This window comes from Giraffa tippelskirchi, chromosome 4 (assembly GCF_054371585.1).
Source record: "Giraffa tippelskirchi isolate mGirTip1 chromosome 4, T2T-mGirTip1v1.2.pri, whole genome shotgun sequence".
Classification (NCBI taxonomy): domain Eukaryota; kingdom Metazoa; phylum Chordata; class Mammalia; order Artiodactyla; family Giraffidae; genus Giraffa; species Giraffa tippelskirchi.
This window is the reverse complement of record NC_137278.1, coordinates 37,079,743-37,100,041: the sequence shown is the minus strand read 5'-3', so window position 1 is coordinate 37,100,041 and position 20,299 is coordinate 37,079,743. Positions and strand designations below refer to the sequence as shown.

At 38.9% G+C, this 20,299-nt stretch overlaps 1 protein-coding gene and 1 long non-coding RNA gene across 3 annotated transcripts in view; one reads left to right on the top strand and one right to left on the bottom strand.

Moving 5' to 3' along the window:
* GMCL1 (germ cell-less 1, spermatogenesis associated) overlaps positions 1-12,840 on the top strand; it is a 47,027-nt gene extending 34,187 nt beyond the window's left edge. For both annotated transcript variants that reach the window (XM_081594478.1, XM_081594477.1), the window contains 3 exons: positions 3,645-3,790; positions 5,882-5,969; positions 12,468-12,840. In XM_081594478.1, coding sequence (XP_081450604.1) covers positions 3,645-3,790; positions 5,882-5,969; positions 12,468-12,596 — 363 coding nt within the window. In that variant the 3' untranslated portion in view covers positions 12,597-12,840. The remainder of the gene's footprint in view (positions 1-3,644; positions 3,791-5,881; positions 5,970-12,467) is intronic.
* LOC145546755 (uncharacterized) lies at positions 9,140-20,277 on the bottom strand. Its single transcript, XR_014083236.1, has 2 exons — positions 20,139-20,277; positions 9,140-9,939 (listed from the first exon to the last, which is right to left on the bottom strand). It is a non-coding gene; the product is annotated as an uncharacterized LOC145546755 (long non-coding RNA).
* Between the last annotated feature and the right edge of the window lie 22 nt (positions 20,278-20,299).

Here is a 20,299-nt window from a genome sequence, read left to right as displayed (position 1 = left end):
CACTCACTACTCTGACTGTGGCCATCACTCCCTGGGCTCGCTGGCTTGCTTTCTCCCTACTCTTAGCAGTCTCAGTGATTCAACCTTCCTTCCCTCCATGATCTTGTGCTCCGCTCTACCTCAGGTACCCATTTCCTGTAAGCATACCCTCCGTTTTTGTATGCCTGATTCATACACCCCCTTCAAAATCTCCATTTTAAGCACACCATTTGCAGAGTGTTATCTTTGTAGTGCTCTCCCTCTAGTATTTGGCCTCCTAACACCTTTCTAACCCCACTGGAATGTACATTACATTGTTCTTACTGTGTTTTTACCGCCTTATCACATCCCTACTTCTTTCTTTACTTGACTTAAATCTTATGTTACATCTTGAAATTAGTCCCTGGCTTATACTCTTAATTTCTCTTTTCCTTTTTTCACTCTGTCAAATTCACGTGGCTAGTCCTCAGTTCTTGTTAAATCCCTCCTTTCCATGCTCTCCATGCCAATGATTGTTGTTTAATCGCTAAATCATGTCTGACTCATTTGAGACCCCATGGACTATAGCCCACTAAGTTCTTCTATCCATGGGATTTCCCAGGCAAGAATATTGGAATGGTGGATTCTTTCCCACTGAGCTGCCAGGGAAACCCCTGCTTTCCATGCCTGCTTCCATACAAATGAATTCAACTAAGGAAAAACACCAAATATCCCCCAGCAGGTTTTGTTTGTAACTGTAAACTTCAAGCAAGTCTTTAATGCTGTGTGATCCTTGCGTCTCCTTAGTGAACTTAGCCTCCCACATTTGGAGTAACTCTCATACCTTCTGAAGGGCAGTGCTGCCACCCTTATTCTTATCCAGTGGTGTTGCTTCTTTCTTTATTCAGAAAATAAAGGCAATAGGAAGAGAATCTGTGCATCTTCTACCCACAATACTGCCAGTCTACCTGCATCTGTAGCTGTGTGTTGTATTTTTATCAGAATGGATGAACTGTCTGTTTCTGTGTAGTCCATCCCCTCCTCCTGTAACGACCCCATCCCTTCTCACATATTCAGGTTTGTTCATATAGTCATCACCTCCCTCTCCTGTGTCGTCAGTTTTTCTCTTCTGCATCATTCTGATTTAGCATATAACGTGCTACAGCATCACCCATCTTTAAATAATTCCCTGACCCACATTCCACTCTAGCTCCCACTCCATTTCCCTGCATCATTTTTAAGCAAAACTCATTGAAAAAAGTTGCCTGTCTCCATTCCAATTCATTTATTCCAATAAACTCAAGTGAAACTGCCATGCCACTATCACCACTGATTGCTGCATTACCAAATCAAGTCGTTTTTAGTCTTGTGAAAGTTCTCAGCAGCGTGACCCATCTGCTCGCTCACTCCTTGGAGATTTGCTCTGTTTGACTTCCAGGAGAGCACATTGTGCTGGTCTTCTTTCTGCTTCATTGGATGCTTCCTCTCAGTCTTTGCTAGATCCTTCTCTTTCTCAGCCAATGTTGATATGATTGGAGGATCAGTACTTGGACTTCTTCCTTGTCTTGGCTCTTTGGCTGGCTCCTAAGTGATCTCCTCTAGTCCTATGACTTCACACCAATTTCTAACTCCTGTATCCAGTTTCTCACGTGACATCTTTCTTAGAATCCTAATAGCATCTCAAATAGAATGGGCCCAGCTAACCTCTGATTTTCATTCCCAGACTCCTCCTTCCCAAGTATTCTCCAACCTATAAATAGCCCCTTTGTTTATTCATTGTATAAGCTCCAAACTTTGGATTCTTCTTTCTTTCATTCCACACCTGTTGTCTGTAAGAAGTTCCTTTAAATATATAGCTTCAAAATATACTTGTCCTGTCTTCTACTATGACCCAAATCCAAGTCACCATTACCCCTTGCCTGGACTGTATTGTAGCTTCATAACTGCTCTCCCTGTTTTTACTCTTGTTGTACATTCTGTTTCCACACAACAGCCAAAATGATCTTTTTAAAATGCAAGTTAGATCATGTTACCTCCTTCTCTAAAATTTTCCATTAGACTTTTATCACACTTAGAAGAAATCCAAACTCTTCTCTACTATGGACACTGGGCCCTATATTCTCTGGCCCCTGACTGGCTCTCTGAACTCACCTCCAGCTTCTGTCCCCCTCAGTTATTACCCTAGCCACATAGCCCTTTTTGCTGTTCTTCAGATATGCCAAGCATGTTTTTACCTCCAGAGCTTTGGACTCGTTGTTACCTTTATCTAAGTTACTTTTTCCCAGATAGCTACCTGGTCCGCTCCTTAGGTGACTCAGGGCTGTAGTCTTGTAGCATCTCCTTAGACATTCCCTGACCACCTGCCTGAACCAGTAGGCTCCCCAGCTGCCAGCCCCCATCCTCTGCCCTGTCACGCTCTCCTGGCATTACATTCTGTCCTCCTCCACACAAACATACATATATTAAAATATACATTTACTAGGGCTGAAACTTATTTACTGCCATTTCTTCAATGCCTAGAGCAGTACCTGGCACAAAATATGTGCTCAATAAATAATCAATGAACTATTGATTTAATGTTGTAATTCGTAGTGTCAACCAAGCACTCAAAGCCCTAATTTCAACTTCATTGTAGCATGCCACTTCACTTAACACTGTCTTGTTAACTATTAGTTGATAGAATAAACAAACTTGTGAGCCTCATGATGGTTTTATTTATTTATTTTTTGGCTACACTGGGGTCTTTGTTGCTCTGTGGGCTTTTTCTCTAGTTGTGGAGCATGGGCTTCTCATTGCAGTAGCTTCTCTTGTTGCGGAGCACAGGCTCTAAGGGCGCATGGGCTGAGTGGTTACAGTGTCCGGGTTCTAGAGCACAGGCTTAATAGTTGTGGCGCACAGAGTTAGTTGCTCCACAGCACGTGGGATCTTCCTGGGTCAGGGATCTAAACCTGTGCCTCCTGCATTGGCAGGCAGATTCTTTACCACTGAGCCACTAGGGAAGTCCCTCATGATAGTATTTAAAATAACTCAGTTGGTGATTCTGTTGGTTAGTTTAGAGTATTTTTTAAATTTAATTTAAACTTTTTTTTTTAAAGCAGTGTTCATTCATTTCTCCTACTCCCCACCCCTTGCCTCTCACAACTACCAAGCTGTTCTCTGTAACTGTGAGCTTAGGAGTTTTTTAATACATACATATATATATATATATATGTTTTTTTTAGATTTTACATGTAAGATCACACAAGGTATCACTTAAGGTATTTCAGAGTATTTTTAAAGCAGGAGAAATTTTAATGGATTCTTACTACCTTTATCTAGACTCCTAGTTTCCTAAACTATATACTTTCTTAGAATTGTAGTAAAAAGCCATATTAGTTATGATAAAATTACAGTGTGGAGAGTTGATGAAATAGATCATAAAGAGACAATATTAGGAAAGTACCTTAAGGAATAATGATCATAAAGGCTGCTTTTGCTGGCTTTGATATATACCATGTCTGTGTAATAAACCTTTTTTATGTCTCAGATATATTCTGTGTGGTAAGTCTTAAGGCACTGACAAAATTAGGAAACCATGATACAGGAATATTTGAAATGAATTAAAAAATGAAAAGACATTTTGATCTTTTAATTTTTGACTTGCTAATATGATAAACTGAAGTAAACCTTTCTCCTTTGTATTTCAGTACTGCTGGCGGTGGACAGGTTTTAACTTCGGCTTTGACCTGCTTGTAACTTACACCAATCGATACATCATTTTCAAACGCAATACACTGAATCAGCCATGTAGTGGATCTGTCAGTTTACAGCCTCGAAGGAGCATAGCATTTAGGTAGGATGAAGTTTTCCCACCCCACTCTTTCTCACTCCAGAAGAACTATAAAAATGAAATAAAACCATAATTTATTCCAACAGTGGTAGAACTTTGGTAAGATACAATATACAGTGAAATGGGAAGGAAATGATAAGGCTTCATTCCTATAAAGTGAATTAATAATCAAAAGTATAAGACCTAGATCTAATATATCAGGAAGAAAGAATATGCTAAAATATAAATGGTATAGGGTTGATACTGGGCTTAAAGCTATTGCCTTGCTGCTAATCCTAAAAGGTCCAAACTGGAAATATAACAAGGTACTTTTATAGGAAAACATGTCTCATATTATCCTTAACTTTCTATAGGATTTCAGATGTCCAACTTTGCCTGGTAGTTGAGCTGGCAATATTTTTCTGGAGAGGATGCTGACAAATTGGAGAATAGCTTATTGAACAGATTATTTAAAAGTCCTGGATTCATGTTTACCTTGTGTGTGTGTATGCTCAGACGTGTCCGACTCTTTGTGGCCCCACAGATTGTAGCTGGTAAGGCTCCTCTGTCTGTGGAATTTTCCAGGCAAGAATACTGGAGTGGGTTGCCATTTTCTTCTCTAGGCGATCTTCCCGTACCAAGGATCAAACTCTTATCTCCTGCATTGGCAGGCAGATTCTTTACCACTGTGCCACCTAGGAAGTCATGTTTATGTTATACCATACACAAAAATTAACTCAAAATGAATCAAAGACCTAAACATACAAGCCAAAACAATAAAATAACTCTTGGAAGAAAACAGGAAGAAAGCTTTTCGATACTAAATTTGACAGTGATTTCTTTGAAATGATACCAAAACACAGGCAACAATAACAAAAAAAAAGTTGAACTTATCAAAATTAAATCATGTGTCAAATGACACTTAACAAAGTGAAAAGGTAACCTGTGGAATAGGAAAAAAGTATTTGCTAACCATATATCTAATGAATTAATATCCGGAATACATAGAGAACATCTAAATTCCACAACAACAACAACAAAAATACTGATTCAAAAATGGGCAAAGAACTTAAATAAATATTTCTCCAAAGAAAATGTACAAATGACCAATAAGCACATGAAAAGATGCTCAGCATCACTAATCATTAGGAAAATGCAGATCAAAACCACAGTGAGACACTACCTCACACCTGTTAGGATGGCTAATATCAAAAACAAAAGTGTTGGTGAAGATGTGGGGAAATTTAGGAATGTTAAAGTGGTGCAAACTCTGTGGAAAATGGTATGGCATTTCCTCAAAAAATTAAACATAGAATTAACATATCACCCAGCAATTCCTCTTCTGGTTATTTACCCCCAGAGAATTGAAACCAAGGACTCAAACATGTTTGTATACATAGCAACATTATTCACAATAGTCAGAAGGTGGATGCAACCCAAGTGTCAACAGATGGACAGATAAAACATGGTATATACCTAAAACAGAATATTATTCAGCCTTAAAGTGGAGGGAAATTTTGACATGTGCTATAACGTGAACCTTGAAGACACTATGCTAAGTGAGATAAGCCAGTTACAAAAGTTCATATGCTGTATGATTCCACTTACATGAGGTACATAGAGTAGACGAGTTTATAGAGACAGAAAATAGGATGGTGATTGTCAAGGACTGAGGTAGAAATGGGGAATTCATGTAACTGGGTGCAGAGTTTCATTTGGGGAAGAAGTAAAGGTTGTGGATGGATGGTGGTATTGACTACAACAGAACAGTGTGAAATGTGTTCAATGTCAAGAACTATACACTAAAACTTGGTTAAAATGGTAAGTTTTATGTATAGTTTATCACAATAAAAAGGTATAACAAATTATTTTTATATCCTAGATATATGTAATAGCACAAACTTAAAAATATAAATGGAATCAGTTTATAATTTGAAAAGACTTTGCAAAGTATTACCAAATAAAAGACTTCTAGAAAATAAGTAAATAAATAAAAATTTAAAAATAAAGTAAAAGAATATGGAAGAAAAAAGTAGAAATAAAGTAAGGTAGAGCTTATTTAATCTGCACTTTTAAAAATCATTATTTTTTTGTGTGCATTTATTTTTATTCTAGATTACGTTTGGCCTCTTTTGATAGCAGTGGAAAACTAATATGCAGTAGAACAACTGGCTATCAAATACTTACACTTGAAAAGGACCAGGTATGTCTGATTACTTAATTTTTTATTGCAGTATTTGTCTTTTGACTCCTTTTTGAAAATTCGTAAGAAGATTGTAATATGTGATTTAAAGATTGGTTTGAGAGTTTTTTGAAGTTAAAGATGGAAGTGCCATATTCACTCATTCAAAGTTTACTCCATTCTAGCAGAAGTGTAACTAAGACAGAAAAGAAGGAAACACAATTTGATTTGAGGGGCAGGGAAAAGTTGACAGTACGGAAATAATTATTTGTCCGGAACATGATCTTCAAAAAGTTATGACTCTTAATTGTTTTCTCCATTGTGTTCATTATTGCATTTATTTATACATTAATAACAGATACCTTAGAAACAATCCACTAAGTCGCCATAGATCCTGGATATTAAGAGAACCTAATACGCTAGCACAGTGGGTTTCTAAAATGACAGACAGCTACAGTATTCCTAAAATTATCTCTAAGACCATTTGTTTCTTCCTAAATCACATGCATGTATAAGTTTCAAAATGTCATGATGCAAAAGTAAACCAGTTTCAAAAAATAAAATGAGAGCTGTTAAAAATCAAGGAAGTTTGTTTCTAGTAAAGCTAACCATCATTTCAAAGGACATACTGTGTTTATGAAGGGTTTGGAGCCTATAGTTTACATAAATTATTAGAAGTTAGCAGTTTTGAAAGAAAAAAAATAGAAAATAAAAAGCAAACCCACACACAAAGAAGTTAGCAGTTTTCCTCAGACTGAAGAGCCTATCATAGAATATTAGAATTTAGCACTGCATGGAGCCTTGGAAGTGATAGTTCTGACCTCCCTGCCTTGTATGAGAACTTCTTTAACAGCATTCTTAGGGGGGGTCTTCAACCACTGTTGGAAGTCTTAGGGATGAAAAGCTGACTGTCATGTGAGGTAGTAAATGACAAGGTAGGTACATAATAAGTTCAAATCTACCTCCACTGAAATTCTCTACTGGTCTCTCTCACACCCTCTGGAGCTGCATGAACATTGTCTATCTTTACCTTCAACTTAGAACTTCCTTAAAAAAACACTGTCATGGCCCAAAGCAGCCAGAGACTTAATTAAAAATCACCAGGCCAAGATAGTTGCATTCCTAGTGTTCCTTGATTTGTTCATTCAACAAACATTTGTGGCCCTGTTACATGATAGGTTTTATGCTGGAAGTGGAGGAAATGAAGAGAAGCTTACGTTATAAAGCTGAGTAGCACAAGAGAGATGGGCTGAAAGAGTGTAACATTGAAGGAGATATCTCTAACCTTTACTCTGGTGTTGGGGAATGGGGAGGGACAGCTCAGGAAAGCCTCTTCTGGATAAGTTGAAAAGTGAATGGATACCTGAACCAATCCTCAGATGGAGCCCAGGGAGCATATGGGTCCTTCAAGGAACTGAGAGGTTTGAAAGAGGATGAGATCAGAAGGAGTAGAGCAGGGCATGATGGGCTATGGATGGAGTTTGACTTTTTCCTGAGATCTGTAGAGAGCTATGGGAGTTGCATATGTGTATTTTATGTAGCTTATGGATGTTTGTTGTAGAAAAATAGAAAATAAAAATTAACAGGAAAAAATCATACATGGTTCACTGAGATGACACTTTTTTCATCTCCTATATTCTTTTTCCAGAATTTTATCTTACAGCTAAACTACTTTGTAACCTGCTTTTTTTCCACTTTGCTGTATGTAGCTTTTCTTGTCAATAAATGTATATGTGCAACATCATTTTTTTTTGTCCTGTATTTTTTTTTTCAAACTTATTTTTAATTGAAGGAAAATTGCTTCACAATATTGTGTTGGCCTCTGCCATACATCAAGATGAGTCAGCCATAGGTATGCATGTGTCTCCTCCCTCCCACCTCCTACCCCTTCCCACCCCTCCAGGTTGTTACAGAGTCCTGATTTGAGTTCCCTGAGCCATACAGCTAATTTCCATTGGCTATCTATTTTACACATGGTAGTGTATATGCTTTCATGTTACTCTATTTGTCCCACCCTTTCCTTCCTCCCCCACTGCCCGTGTCCATTAGTCTGTTCTCTGTGTCTGCATCTCCATTGTTGCCCTGTAAATAGGTTCCTCAGTACCATCTTTCCCCATATATATGGGTTAATACATGATATTTGTTTTTCTCTTTCTGACTTACTTCACTCTGTATAATAGACTCTAGGTTCATCCACCTCATTTTAGAATTGACTCAAATGCATTCCTTTTTATGGCTGAGTAATATTCCATTGTATGTATGTACCACAGTTTCTTTATCCATTCATCTGATGATGGACATCTAGGTTGTTTTCATGTCCTACTATCATATATAGTGCTTCAGTGAACATTGAGGTATATGTGCCTTTTTCAGTTTTCATTTCCTCAGGGTATATGCCAAGTAGTGGGATTGCTGGTTCATATGGTAGTTGTACTCCTAGTTTTTTGAGGAATCTCCATACTGTCTTCTATTGTGGCTGTTTCAATTTACATTCCCACCAACAGTGCAAAAGGGTTCTCTTTTCTCCACACCCTCTCTAGTAGTTATTGTTTGATGTTGGCCATTCTAACCAGTGGAAGGTGATAACTAATTGTAGTTTTGATTTGCATTTCTCTAATGAGTGATGTTGAGCATCTTTTCATGTGTTTATCAGCCATCTGTATGTCTTCTTTGGAGAAATGTCTGTTTAGGTCTTAAGCCCACTATTTGGTTAGGTTGTTTGTTTTCTGGTGTTCAGTTTTATGAGCTCTTTGTATATTTTGGAAATTAATCCTTTGTCAATGGTTTCATCTGCTATTATTTTCTTCCATTCTGAAGATTGCCTTCCCACTTTGTTTACATAGTTTCCTTTGCCATGCAAAAGCTTTTAAGTTTAATTAGGTCTCACTTGTTTATTTTTGTTTTTATTTCCATTACTCTGGGAGGTGGGTCATAGAGGACTTAGCTGTGATTTTATGCTTTATACAATATTCTGCCGATGTTTTCCTCTAAGAGTTTTATGGTTTCTGATCTTACATTTAGGTCTTTATAATCCATTTTGAGCTTAGAGGCGTGATAATGGCAGGAAGACAATTTAGAAACTATATCTATAATCCAAATTATCAGCAGTAAACAAGGCATGAATTATTGGTACACACAATAACATGGATGAAATAATTAGGCTAAATGCAAGAAGTGAGACAAAAAAAGAGTACATTCTTATGATTCTTTTTATTTAAAACTCTAGAAAAGGCAGACTATGAAACAGAAGCAGGCAGTTGGTTTCCAGAGGGTGGAAGAAGCATCAGGAACCTAAGGACACTTTGAGGGTGATGGATCTGTCTGTTATCTTGAGTATGCTGGTTTCTCAAGTGTATATAGATGTAGTAGAACTTATTGTATATTTTATGTAACTTATATGTTTATACCTCAGTAAAGACCCTTTAAAAAAATAAAGAAACCAATATCCAATTAAAAAAAAAAAAAGATGCTCTTGCTGTAACCCAGATCGGAAACGACAAGAACCTTAACTTGAGGATAGTAGTGGGGTGAAGAGATGTTGATGGGTTCTCAAAATTAAGGGGTGCACTTGGTAGAATTTGATGTTTAAATGTGTGTGAGGGTGAGGAAGAAAGTAGTCAGAGATAGTACCTGGCTTTCTGACTTGGGCAACTTTTTTCCCTCATATTTGAATTCAGTTCAGTCGCTCAGTCATGTCCGACTCTTTGCGACCCCATGAACCGCAGCACACCAGGCCTCCCTGTCCATCACTAACTCCCGGAGTCCACCCAAATCCATGTCCATTGAGTCGGTGATGCCATCCAACCATCTCATCCTCTGTCGTCCCCTTCTTCTCCTGCCTTCAATCTTTCCCAGCATCAGGATCTTTTCCAATGAGTCAGTTCTTCGCATCAGGTGGCCAAAGTATTGGGAGTTTCAGCTTCAGTATCAGTCCTTCCAATGAACACCCAGGACTGACCTCCTTGCAGTCCAAGGGACTCTCAAGAGTCTTCTATAGGAAGGAAAATGAACATGACTTGGGGGTAAAGAGATGATGAATTCCATTTAAAGCATATTTGATTTGATGGCACTTAGGTAAAAATTGGTACACTGGTAGATAAATGGGTCTAGAGTTTGTCAGCAGTGCCTGGGCTAGGAATAATGATTGGATGAGACAACCTACAGGAAATTATGTTGAGAATATGACAGGATGGAAACCTAGGAAACATTGGTATTTAAAGGGTAGGCAAAAAAAGTAACCTGGTATGAGGTATTTAAGAGCTAGGATAGGGAATCAAAACCAGTTGCAAGCATGACAGTACTGATGGCCCAAAAGGAATGGAAATGGTAGGTAGTATGTAGGAGCTGATGATTTAAACTTGAGTTGCTTTATGTCTAAGCAAAGATTTCTAGTAAGGAGTTGGACTTAAGGATTCTGGAATTTAGAAATAATAGAGCTATAGTAGTAGTAAATAACATGAGCCTCAGAGAAGCAGAAACAATAGAAAAAACAGTCTGGAAACAGATGAAAACTAGGAAGATACCACCACTGTGTCTGATGCTGTGATGTATGGACTCCACTGCTTCCATGCCATAGTGGAAGAAGGAAAATGGAGCTTTTCTAAAGATAAAGGTGCATGTATAGATATAAACTGAGCCATCAGGCAGCATTAAAGGTTTTAACAAAGCAAGAATTAGATGTCTAATGGATGGGAAAGGGGGATTAGTACAGTGTAATAGTCAGAAATTGGTATGTCCATTCAGCCCCCAAGTGATATCTGCATGGCTCTCTTTCCCCAGAATTGGGTCTTTGACCTACTCTCCCCCACCAACCTTAACTATATTTAGATACCAGAATGCTAATTTTCTAAAGAGTTGTATGTAGAGAATCTTGCTTTTATCATCAGATACACACATCATCAAAGCTTTTGTCCTCAATAGACTTAGTAAATCTGCCTTGACTCAGGTTATTGCTACAGATGTTGACTAGTCCAGAGTGACTTAAGCATCTGAAGGTCAACTGTGCTTTGACATGCTTGCTCTCTGACAACCCTGTTGGCACCGTCAGCCCAGGTGATGCCTCATCTGACTTGTCATCATATCCATTTTGTTCATTTAAAACAACAAAATACCACTTTGCCCATTTTGGAGACTATAGTGTGTGTGTGTGTAACATTTCTGTTCCCTACCTTCTTTATCCAAATTTATCTTGCTGCTCCCCCAACACAGAAGCTGTATCCAATTGAGCCTTTGTCTGTCACTCAAATGTTCTAGTTTTAGTCCCTCTTCATTGTAGGAACACATGCTTCAGTAAAGAATATAAAATTCTAGATTTAAACAGTATTTTAAAAGTGTATTCTTCGGGGACTTCTTTGGTGGTACAGTGGATAAGAATCTGCCTGCCAGTGCAGGGGACATAGGTTTGATCCCTGGTCCAGGAAGATTCTGTGTGCCGCAGATAATTAAGCCCATGCACCACACCTACTGAGCCCACACTCTAGAGCCCATAAGCTGCAACTGCTGAGCCTGTGAGCTGCAACTACTGAAGGCCACTCGCCTAGATCCTGTGTACTACAATGAGGAGTAGCCCCAATCACCACAACTAGAGAAAGTCCACACACAGAAACAAAGACCCAGCACAAAGTTATTTTTTTAATTCTTTTTTTAAAAAGTATATTCTCCAGAATGTATAAAGATGAAACAAATGCATATTAGTTCAGAAAATATATCCAACTGTTGAAAAAATAGAGGAGTTCCCATTTCAGGGCTACTGCTTATACTCTAAGGATTTATTCTTTTCACGAAAACCTGCTGGTAAATGGTTCCAGAGATCTGTAGCATGAGTGAGTGAGGGTTCCATTTGTAGCTCTCAGGTGTGGTATCAACTCCTGTCTCTGGAATTTCAAGTTGCTCTCATGTGTACTGATGTAACTGAACTTGAAATTGATTTTACATGGTAATGTATTTTAGGTTCCAAGAGACAAATAACTTGCTTGCATTAGTGATGGTGGGAAATCTTAGACAAGATTGGGAAGGAGCCATGCTTATTGGTGACAATAATGACTCCCCAAGTCATTATTAATGACTGATATCAAGTATTTGCTGTACATAAAGACCATCAGACATAGAAGCCAAATGAGAAGTCTCTGTATTTCTGGGCCGTATCTGTTCATAAAATATGTAGGTACTTGATAGAAATTTTCTAGTAATGAAAATAACTACCGTATTGGTTACTTAATATATAGCTGGCTTTGCTGAGCCCTCCATGTGCATTGTCGCATTTAATCCTAGCATAATCCTATGGAGTGGTTATTCTCCCCTTTTACAGTGAGGAAGCTGCAGTTGATAAAGTCAGTGACTTGCCCGAGGTCACAAAGCTAGTGGGTGGAAGTCTTGAGATTTGAACAGTGACTGTCAGATTCCAGATGCAAACTTTTAACCACCATACTAACCTTTAGTTCACTCAATTCAACAGTTTGGTTCTCTGTTTTATTTTTATAATACTACTATTATCATTAAAGTAACAAATTTGTTTTATAGGAACAAGTAGTGATGAACTTGGACAGCAGGCTTCTGATCTTCCCTTTATATATCTGCTGTAACTTCCTGTATATATCGCCAGAAAAAAGAACTGAAAATAGTCATCATCCAGAAAATCCAGAAAACTGAAGATCTCACCAGTTGGAAACAGTAGCACTTTGAAATCTTTTTGGCCAGCTTTAATTTAATGGCCCTGCAGATATTCACATCTAAGGTGACTAACAATGACAAAGGCCTTATGAACTGTACAGATGATACAGAAGACTATTCTTATCCTCATTACATTTCTATGCATATGTGGAAAAGCATTTTAAAGCCAAGAGAATATCTGTCAAACCATTTGCTAATAAAGATGTCAACTCATGCTTTTTAATTTAGCATCAGTAGAAAATTGCTGTAGGTAAATTTCACATTTCTCTGCAACCATACATAGAGTCAGTTTTTAGCTTGAACTTTGATCATACTTAATGTTAGTGAACCTCAATTATCCATCTGTTAGTTTCATTTTTATTTGACTAAAAGAATGCTAAAGGGATAATCTGGCCAATTATAAATGCTCTTTCAATTGGTGTATTTAAAGCTGTCCTTAATTTTTTTTCAACTGCTCTTTATGATTCCTCCTACTAGTCAGATATTCTTACAGTCTATATATGTTATTAATCATTAAATTTTTTTCATGGTTTTGAAGACTAAGCTGAGGAACTTTTATTTAAGCATTTTTTTTTTTTTTAAGCATCCTTTTTTATTTTGCTTTCCTAGAATTTTAACAAGAAAAAAATCAGCTTCAGGCTTTCAAATGATCTTGAATAGGGGAAGAAAATTAGTCTGATTCTGAGGATATTCCTTTGCCTTTTATGGTCTTTTCTTTGACATTCTGTACAACTTTATTATTAGGTCACAGATTATTTATGTACCAAATATTATACTTTAAAGATTTTCATATTCTGTGATCTTTGAATTATTGAATTATTTATTTTCAAATTTTAGTTGGGAATCGTATTTCCTACTTAAGCTCAGGACTTCATAATCTCTGAATTGAGTGCCTTTGAGTTACACATAATATTAGAAATCTCATAGTAAGTGTAAATAAGGTCAGAGGATATCATATAGAAGCTGATAATAAAGCATTAATGTATAAATAGAACTTATTTTTGTCAAAAATGAGATGTACATTTTTCATGATTTATATATGTTCGGTTCTTGCATTCACTGCTATTTTGAAAATAGCTATGCTCATCATCTTTCCAAAGTGAGTACTTTTTGTGGTTAATATATATTTTTAGTATGTTTTAAGAAAAATGGGAATTACTTTTGTGTATCTGTACAAATGATAAATACCCATTTGGAGAAAGAATAAATAACATATAAAATGAACCAAAAAAATAACTCAGTTGAAACCAGAATTTTTTTCTGGTTAGATTTAACTTTTAAGACTAATTGCTAGTTTTTATTCCCTAGCGATATGTCCATAGATTCATAAATCACTTTTGTCCTTTCAAAATTCATCCTCATGGTGAATTTAAAGGAAGTTTTTAAATGCCTTCCCTATCTCCACCCCTAGAACTGTAGTTTGAATGATTTTAATACAATAATTTGGCTGTATCAAGAGACTGGATTTCTTGTTTTTGTATTTGGCTATATCTCTTTCATGAGATGCTTTTGTTTTTTTCCTATCTTATTGTAACATCAGAGATTCCTTACCCTTACATATTAAAAATATAAATACCAAATGTAAATCAAATTATTAAATAACTGAATTTTTATAAATCTTGGGAGTAAAGATAATTAAAGTTTGAGTATATTAGTAAAATTATTTCACTTGTATGAATTAATCAAATTAGAATTATATATGGTTCCTGCCCCTTGTTTGTTTCCTAGCCAAATTGCTTACAAACAAAATAATTATTTCTTCAATCACAAGTAAGTTGTGTTCTCACTGGAGAAACCAGTAATTGTCAGCTAGTACTCCACACTGATAGTCAAGATCTGCTTTTGTTTTCTTACCAAATACCAAATACTTTGCATACTTTTCATTCTTTTTAATTGGAATATTTTTAATAAAGTATTAAGTGTCAGCTGAAGTCTTACATAAACTAATACATATGAAGATTTTTGTGTTGGTCACCTTTTGCCTTATAACCTTTGCCAAGTCTTTTTTTAAGCTGCGAGGGCTAGAAAACAGTATTTAGCCAACTAATAATTATTTTTACTTGGCTATCAGTAAAGAAGAGGTCCTTAAGAGGAAATATTCTAGAGTTCCATGCTAAATTATTAGAGATATAAGTATACCTTTCTTTTTCAAAAAATAAATTCAGCTTAAAACGTAGCAAGGTAGGCAAAATTAAATGATTAGTGGTAGTCATTGGTTTTTTACGAAGCATTTAGTAGCCAACATTTATCACATTTCAGAGTCTTTAAAGAGGATTGATTGCCATCATTAATAAGCAAATTTCAACATCAGATGTGAAAATAGGGTCACCAGAGTCACTGTGGCCATCTAAGCTAATTAAAAATAAACATTAAAATTTACTTCCTCAGTCACACTAGACACATTCCAAATGCTTAGTTAACCACAAGTAACTAGTGGCTACTGTATTGGACAGTGCAAATATAGAGTCTGTTCATCATTGCAAAAACAGTTCATCATTGCAAAAACCTCTGTTCTGTTGAACAGAGGTGCTCTAGAATATTGGACTGTTAATGTTGAAACTGTCAGGAGTTATATTCCCTTAAAGATGAACCCATATAAAGAACAGAAAAGGATAATAGAGTGCAAATGGTAGATAACTTATCAATCACCTAGAATGATGTGTTGAATCATAACTTCAAGTAATTTGGACCTAAATCCAGCTCAACATTCAGAAAACTAAGATTATGGCATCTGGTCCCATCACTTCATGGGAAATAGATGGGGAAACAGTGCAAACAGTGTCAGACTTTATTTTGGGGGGCTCCAAAATCACTGCTGATGGTGATTGCAGCCATGAAATTAAAAGACACTTACTCCTTGGAAGGAAGGTTATGACCAACCTAGATAGCATATTAAAAAGCAGAGACATTACTCTGACAACAAAGGTCCGTCTAGTCAAGGCTATGGTTTTTCCAGTAGTCATGTATGGATGTGAGAGTTGGACAGTGAAGAAAGCTGAGCGCCGAAGAATTGATGCTTTTGAACTGTGGTGTTGGAGAAGACTCTTGAGAGTCCCTTGGACTGCAAAGAGATCCAACCAGTCCATCCTAAAGGAGATCAATCCTGGGTGTTCATTGGAAGGACTGATGTTTGAAACTCCAGTACTTTGACCACCTCATGTGAAGAGTTGACTCATTGGGAAAGACCCTAATGCTGGGAAGGATTGGGGGCAGGAGGAGAAGGGGACGACAGAGGATGAGATGGCTGGATGGCATCACCGACTCAATGGACATGGGTTTGGGTAGACTCCGGGAGTTGGTGATGGACAGGGAGGCCTGGCGTGCTGTGATTCATGGGGTAGCAAAGAGTCGGACACGACTGAGCAACTGAACTGAACATTAAAAAAAAAAAGTCACAGTAGTTTTCTCCCAACCACAGAGCTTGCGATTCTTCTGAAAGGCCATGATAAAAGGATACAAAAACAGAAAACCTCAAACATCATCAATCACTGTTAACTAGTGGTCAAACTACATCTAATTGGTGGTGAAATTACTGACGCAACAATATGCATCCATTTGTAAAGATAGAGTGAAGTTGCTCAGTCATGTCCAACTCTTTGCAACCCCATGGACTGTAGCCCACCAGGCTCCTCCATCCATGGAATTTTCCAGGCAAGAGTACTGGAGTTGGTTGCCATTTCCTTCCCCAGGGGATCTTCCCAACCCAGGGATTGAATCCATGTCTCCCATATTGCAGGCAGATGCTTTACCGTCTGAGCCACCAGGGAAGCCCCCTGTAAAGATAAAAGCAGGATGCTTTTGTAAAGGCTGGTGATTTTACATAAAATAGGACTAGAAAAGGTAAAAGAGAATTTAACCAAGGCTCAAGGTAGTACACAGATGTGATTCCTTCGTAGGAATCACAGATGCTTAATGTTGATTCTTATATAAAGTACATACACTTTTTGGCTTCGCTGGTGGCTCAGTGGTAAAGAATCCCTCTGCTAGTGCAGGAGAAGCAGGTTCAATCCCTGGGTTGGGAAGATCACCTGGAGAAGGAAATGGCAACCCGCTCCAGTATTCTTGCCTGGGAAATTCCTTGAACAGAGGAGCTTGGCAGGGTGTATAGTCCATGGGGTCACAAAAGAGTTGGACACAACTTAGTGACTAAACAACAGCATACACAAATTTGCCTTTATTGAAAATTGCCCTGTCTGGTTAGGGAGGGAACTTTTAAGTATGATCACAAGTGTAGACAGTACTCCAACCCTACCCCACTGAAAAGTCATTAAAATAACCATTAGAATGAGGGAACCTCAAGCCATGTATTAGAAACAGGATTTTTCTTCAAGGTAACAGTGCTGAAGGTACACAGTGATGGATAATCTATATTCTGAGAGAGGGCAACTTGATCAGTAAATAAGGACGCCTTAGCAGAGCACAGTTTCCGTCCCACATTTTCAGGTGAGGGAGAGGGGACACTTTCTTTTCTGCCTGAGGTAAATCTCAGGGCTGTCCCTTTAGGAAACTTTTTGGTTTTCTCTTTCTCTTCTGTACTTTTTTTTTTATTTCTCTAAACTGACTTGTTCACACCAATATTTTAAACATGCTTAGGTTTCTCCCATCTTCACAAAACCTCCGGATTTACCTCCACCCACTGCCATATTTTGCCCTGCATAAGCCAAACTTCTCAAGAGGGTTATGCAAGGAACCCCCTGGTGGTCCAATGGTTAAGACTCCAGGCATTCACTGTGGTGGACCTGGGTTCAATCCTTAGTGGAGGAACTAAGATCTCAAGAGCCACACAGACCAAAAAAAGGGGGGGGGGTATACAAATTCTCTCTCCACTGTAAAAGTCATTCACAACTCCATAAAACTGAGTGAACAAAGACTTTGTTGCTAAATCCTTTAGGTTAGATGTGGGGGGGTTTGGTGTTTTGGTTTTTTTGGTTTTTTCTTTTTGTTTTTTCATTTTAACATTTAAAATTAACCACTTTGTTCTTAAAACACCAGACTTCTCTTAAAACTTACCTGATAACACTCCTTCTGTTGCTCTGGCTACCCCTTAGTCTCCTTTTGTGGTTCTTCCTCTAGCTGTCTCCAGGCCCTTTTCTTTCAACCTCCCTGAGTGATTTCATGCACTCTCATGGCTTCAAATGAACATCTGTATTCTGATTCCTTTTCTGTGTGGTTCCAGCCAAGAACTCTCTTCCAAGCTCCAGATACACATCTAGCTGGCATCTCCTTTTGGGTGTTCAGAATGGCTCCTCAAATTAATAGCTCCAGATATATAGCCTTCACCCAAAACTTATATGCCTTATCTTAGCAAATGATGTTACCATCTACCCAGTTTCACAAGCCAGAAACCTGGATGTCATCCTTGAATCTTCGAACTCTCAGGCAGACATCTAAGAATCAAGTTTTTCCAGTTTTACCAATTCTCAAATTCAGCCATTTTCACCTTACCTACTGATAACCACTCTAGTATAGGTCACTGGAGTTCCCAACCTAGACCACTATACGACCATCCTTAGGTGTTTTGCACCCCCACCTCCCTGTCAAGTCTCCACGTTACCCAGTGTGTTCTCTGAATAAACTCAAATGTGATTCCCTCCGGTCCTCAAAGCCGTTGAACAAATAGCTCTCTGCTGCTTTTACATCAGGATAACTTGACCACAGTCTACAAGGCTTCCAGTCTGGTCTTGACACGTTCACTCCTTGCTCCGTAGGTCTCTACGTTTAGCCCATCTGCTCCCTTGCCTCTTGCCCTGGCACATGCAGTCTCCTCTGCCTGGACAATCTTTCCCTGTCCCCACCACAAAAGTCACCCCATATGACCTGGCTAATTTCTACTCATCCTTAAGGTCTCGTTTGGACATCATTTCCTCCTGGAAACATTCCTCGAGAACCCTTCCCCTCAAACGAGTTAGGTATCCACTTCATGTGAATTCCTAGTATCTTGTTCTGCCCCTCTTGGTGTATCTTGATACTGTTTACTTGTTTGTATCCCTCAATGGACTGCAAGTACTCAAGAACAGACTTGCTTTTTTCATGGATTAATCCTCTGGTACAGGACTTCCCTGGTGATACAGTGGATAGTAATCAACCTGCCAATGCAGGCGACAAGGGTTCGATCCCTGATCCAGGAAGATTCCACATGCTGTTTAATAGCTAAGCCCATGTGCCACAACTACTGAGTCTGTCTGCTGCAACTACAGAAGCCCAAAAGCCTAGAGCCTGTGCTCTGCAACAAGAGAAGCCACAGCATTGAGAAGTCCGCGCACCTCAACTAGAGAGTAGCCCCTGCTGGCCGCAACTAGAGAAGGCCCATGTACAGCAACAAAGATCCAGCGCAACCAAAAATTTTTAAAGTTAAAAAATACATATTTTTTTAATCCTCTGGTACTAGGTGTGCAATAAATATTTGGGGGAATAATTGTATTAATCATGCCTTTTTAATTGCTTTCATTTTCTGGTGTTTTGACATCTGGGGTCTTGCCAAGCCTGCCCTTCCCAGGACTAGCTAATTCTACGAGATAGCAAATGAGTCCCGTTATGAGTCTGACTTTAATATGTAAGCCAGCCAGTGGGAAGCCCCTACTCTCCTTATCACCTCCTTTATCAAGCTCACAAGTCAAGGCATTATTCCTCTGCCACAGATCCCAGGGCCAGGTACCTACAGCTCTGGACAGCCCTTAAATCCGCTGTCTTGACCCGCTGGTCAGTCTTAGAGAACCTGTTTAGCTTGGTTCCCAGCCTCTGCTGTTCCCTCCAACAAAACTCAACAAAAGCTCTCAGCCATGCTTTCTTTCTCCTTGCTCCCTCTGCCTCGTCACCCGTCCTACTTCTTCCCCGTGTGGACTTACAACTTTACATATGCTAAGTTTAGATTGGTTTGATATGAAATATTTTTTGCCTATGGACAAGATAGTCGGAAAGAATAATGGCGGGGGGCGGTGAGAACCGTGTTGCTGCTGCTGCTAAGTCACTTCAGTCGTGTCCGACTCTTTGCGACCCCATAGACAGCAGCCCACCAGGCTCCGCCGTCCCTGGGATTCTCCAGGCAAGAACACTGGAGTGGGTTGCCATTTCCTTCTCCAGTGCATGAAAGTGAAAAGTGAAAGTGAAGTCGTTCAGTCGTCTCCGACTCCTAGCGACCCCATGGACTGCAGCCCACCAGGCTCCTCCATCCATGGGATCCTCCAGGCAAGAGTACTGGAGTGGGGTGCCATTGCCTTCTCCGGAGAACCGTGTTAGGGTGGTTTATATATGGCTTTTTCCTGACATTTCTAGAATAACAACAGAGAGCAGGGGCTTCCCTGGTGGGTCAGTGGTAAAGAACCCGCCTGCCAATGCAAGAGACCGGATTTCATCCGTGGGTCGGGAAGATACCCTGGAGGAGGAACTGGCAACCCACTCCAGTATTCTTGCCTCGAGAATTCCATGGACAGAGGAACCTGGAGGGCTACAGTCCATGAGGTCGCAAAAGAGTGGGACACGACTTAGCGACTAAACAACAACAAAGCACATTCTAATACCCACCTCGAAAGACGGGAGAGAAGATAGTGAAGCCACCAGGAAAGAGGGGTTGGAGGAGCAGAGATGACAACTCCGTTCTCGACGGAACCTCTGGGCACGGAAGAGGTTGCGGCAGCCTCCCTTCTTTAGAAGCCGGAACCCTAGCGAGTCGTTTTGACGTTTCC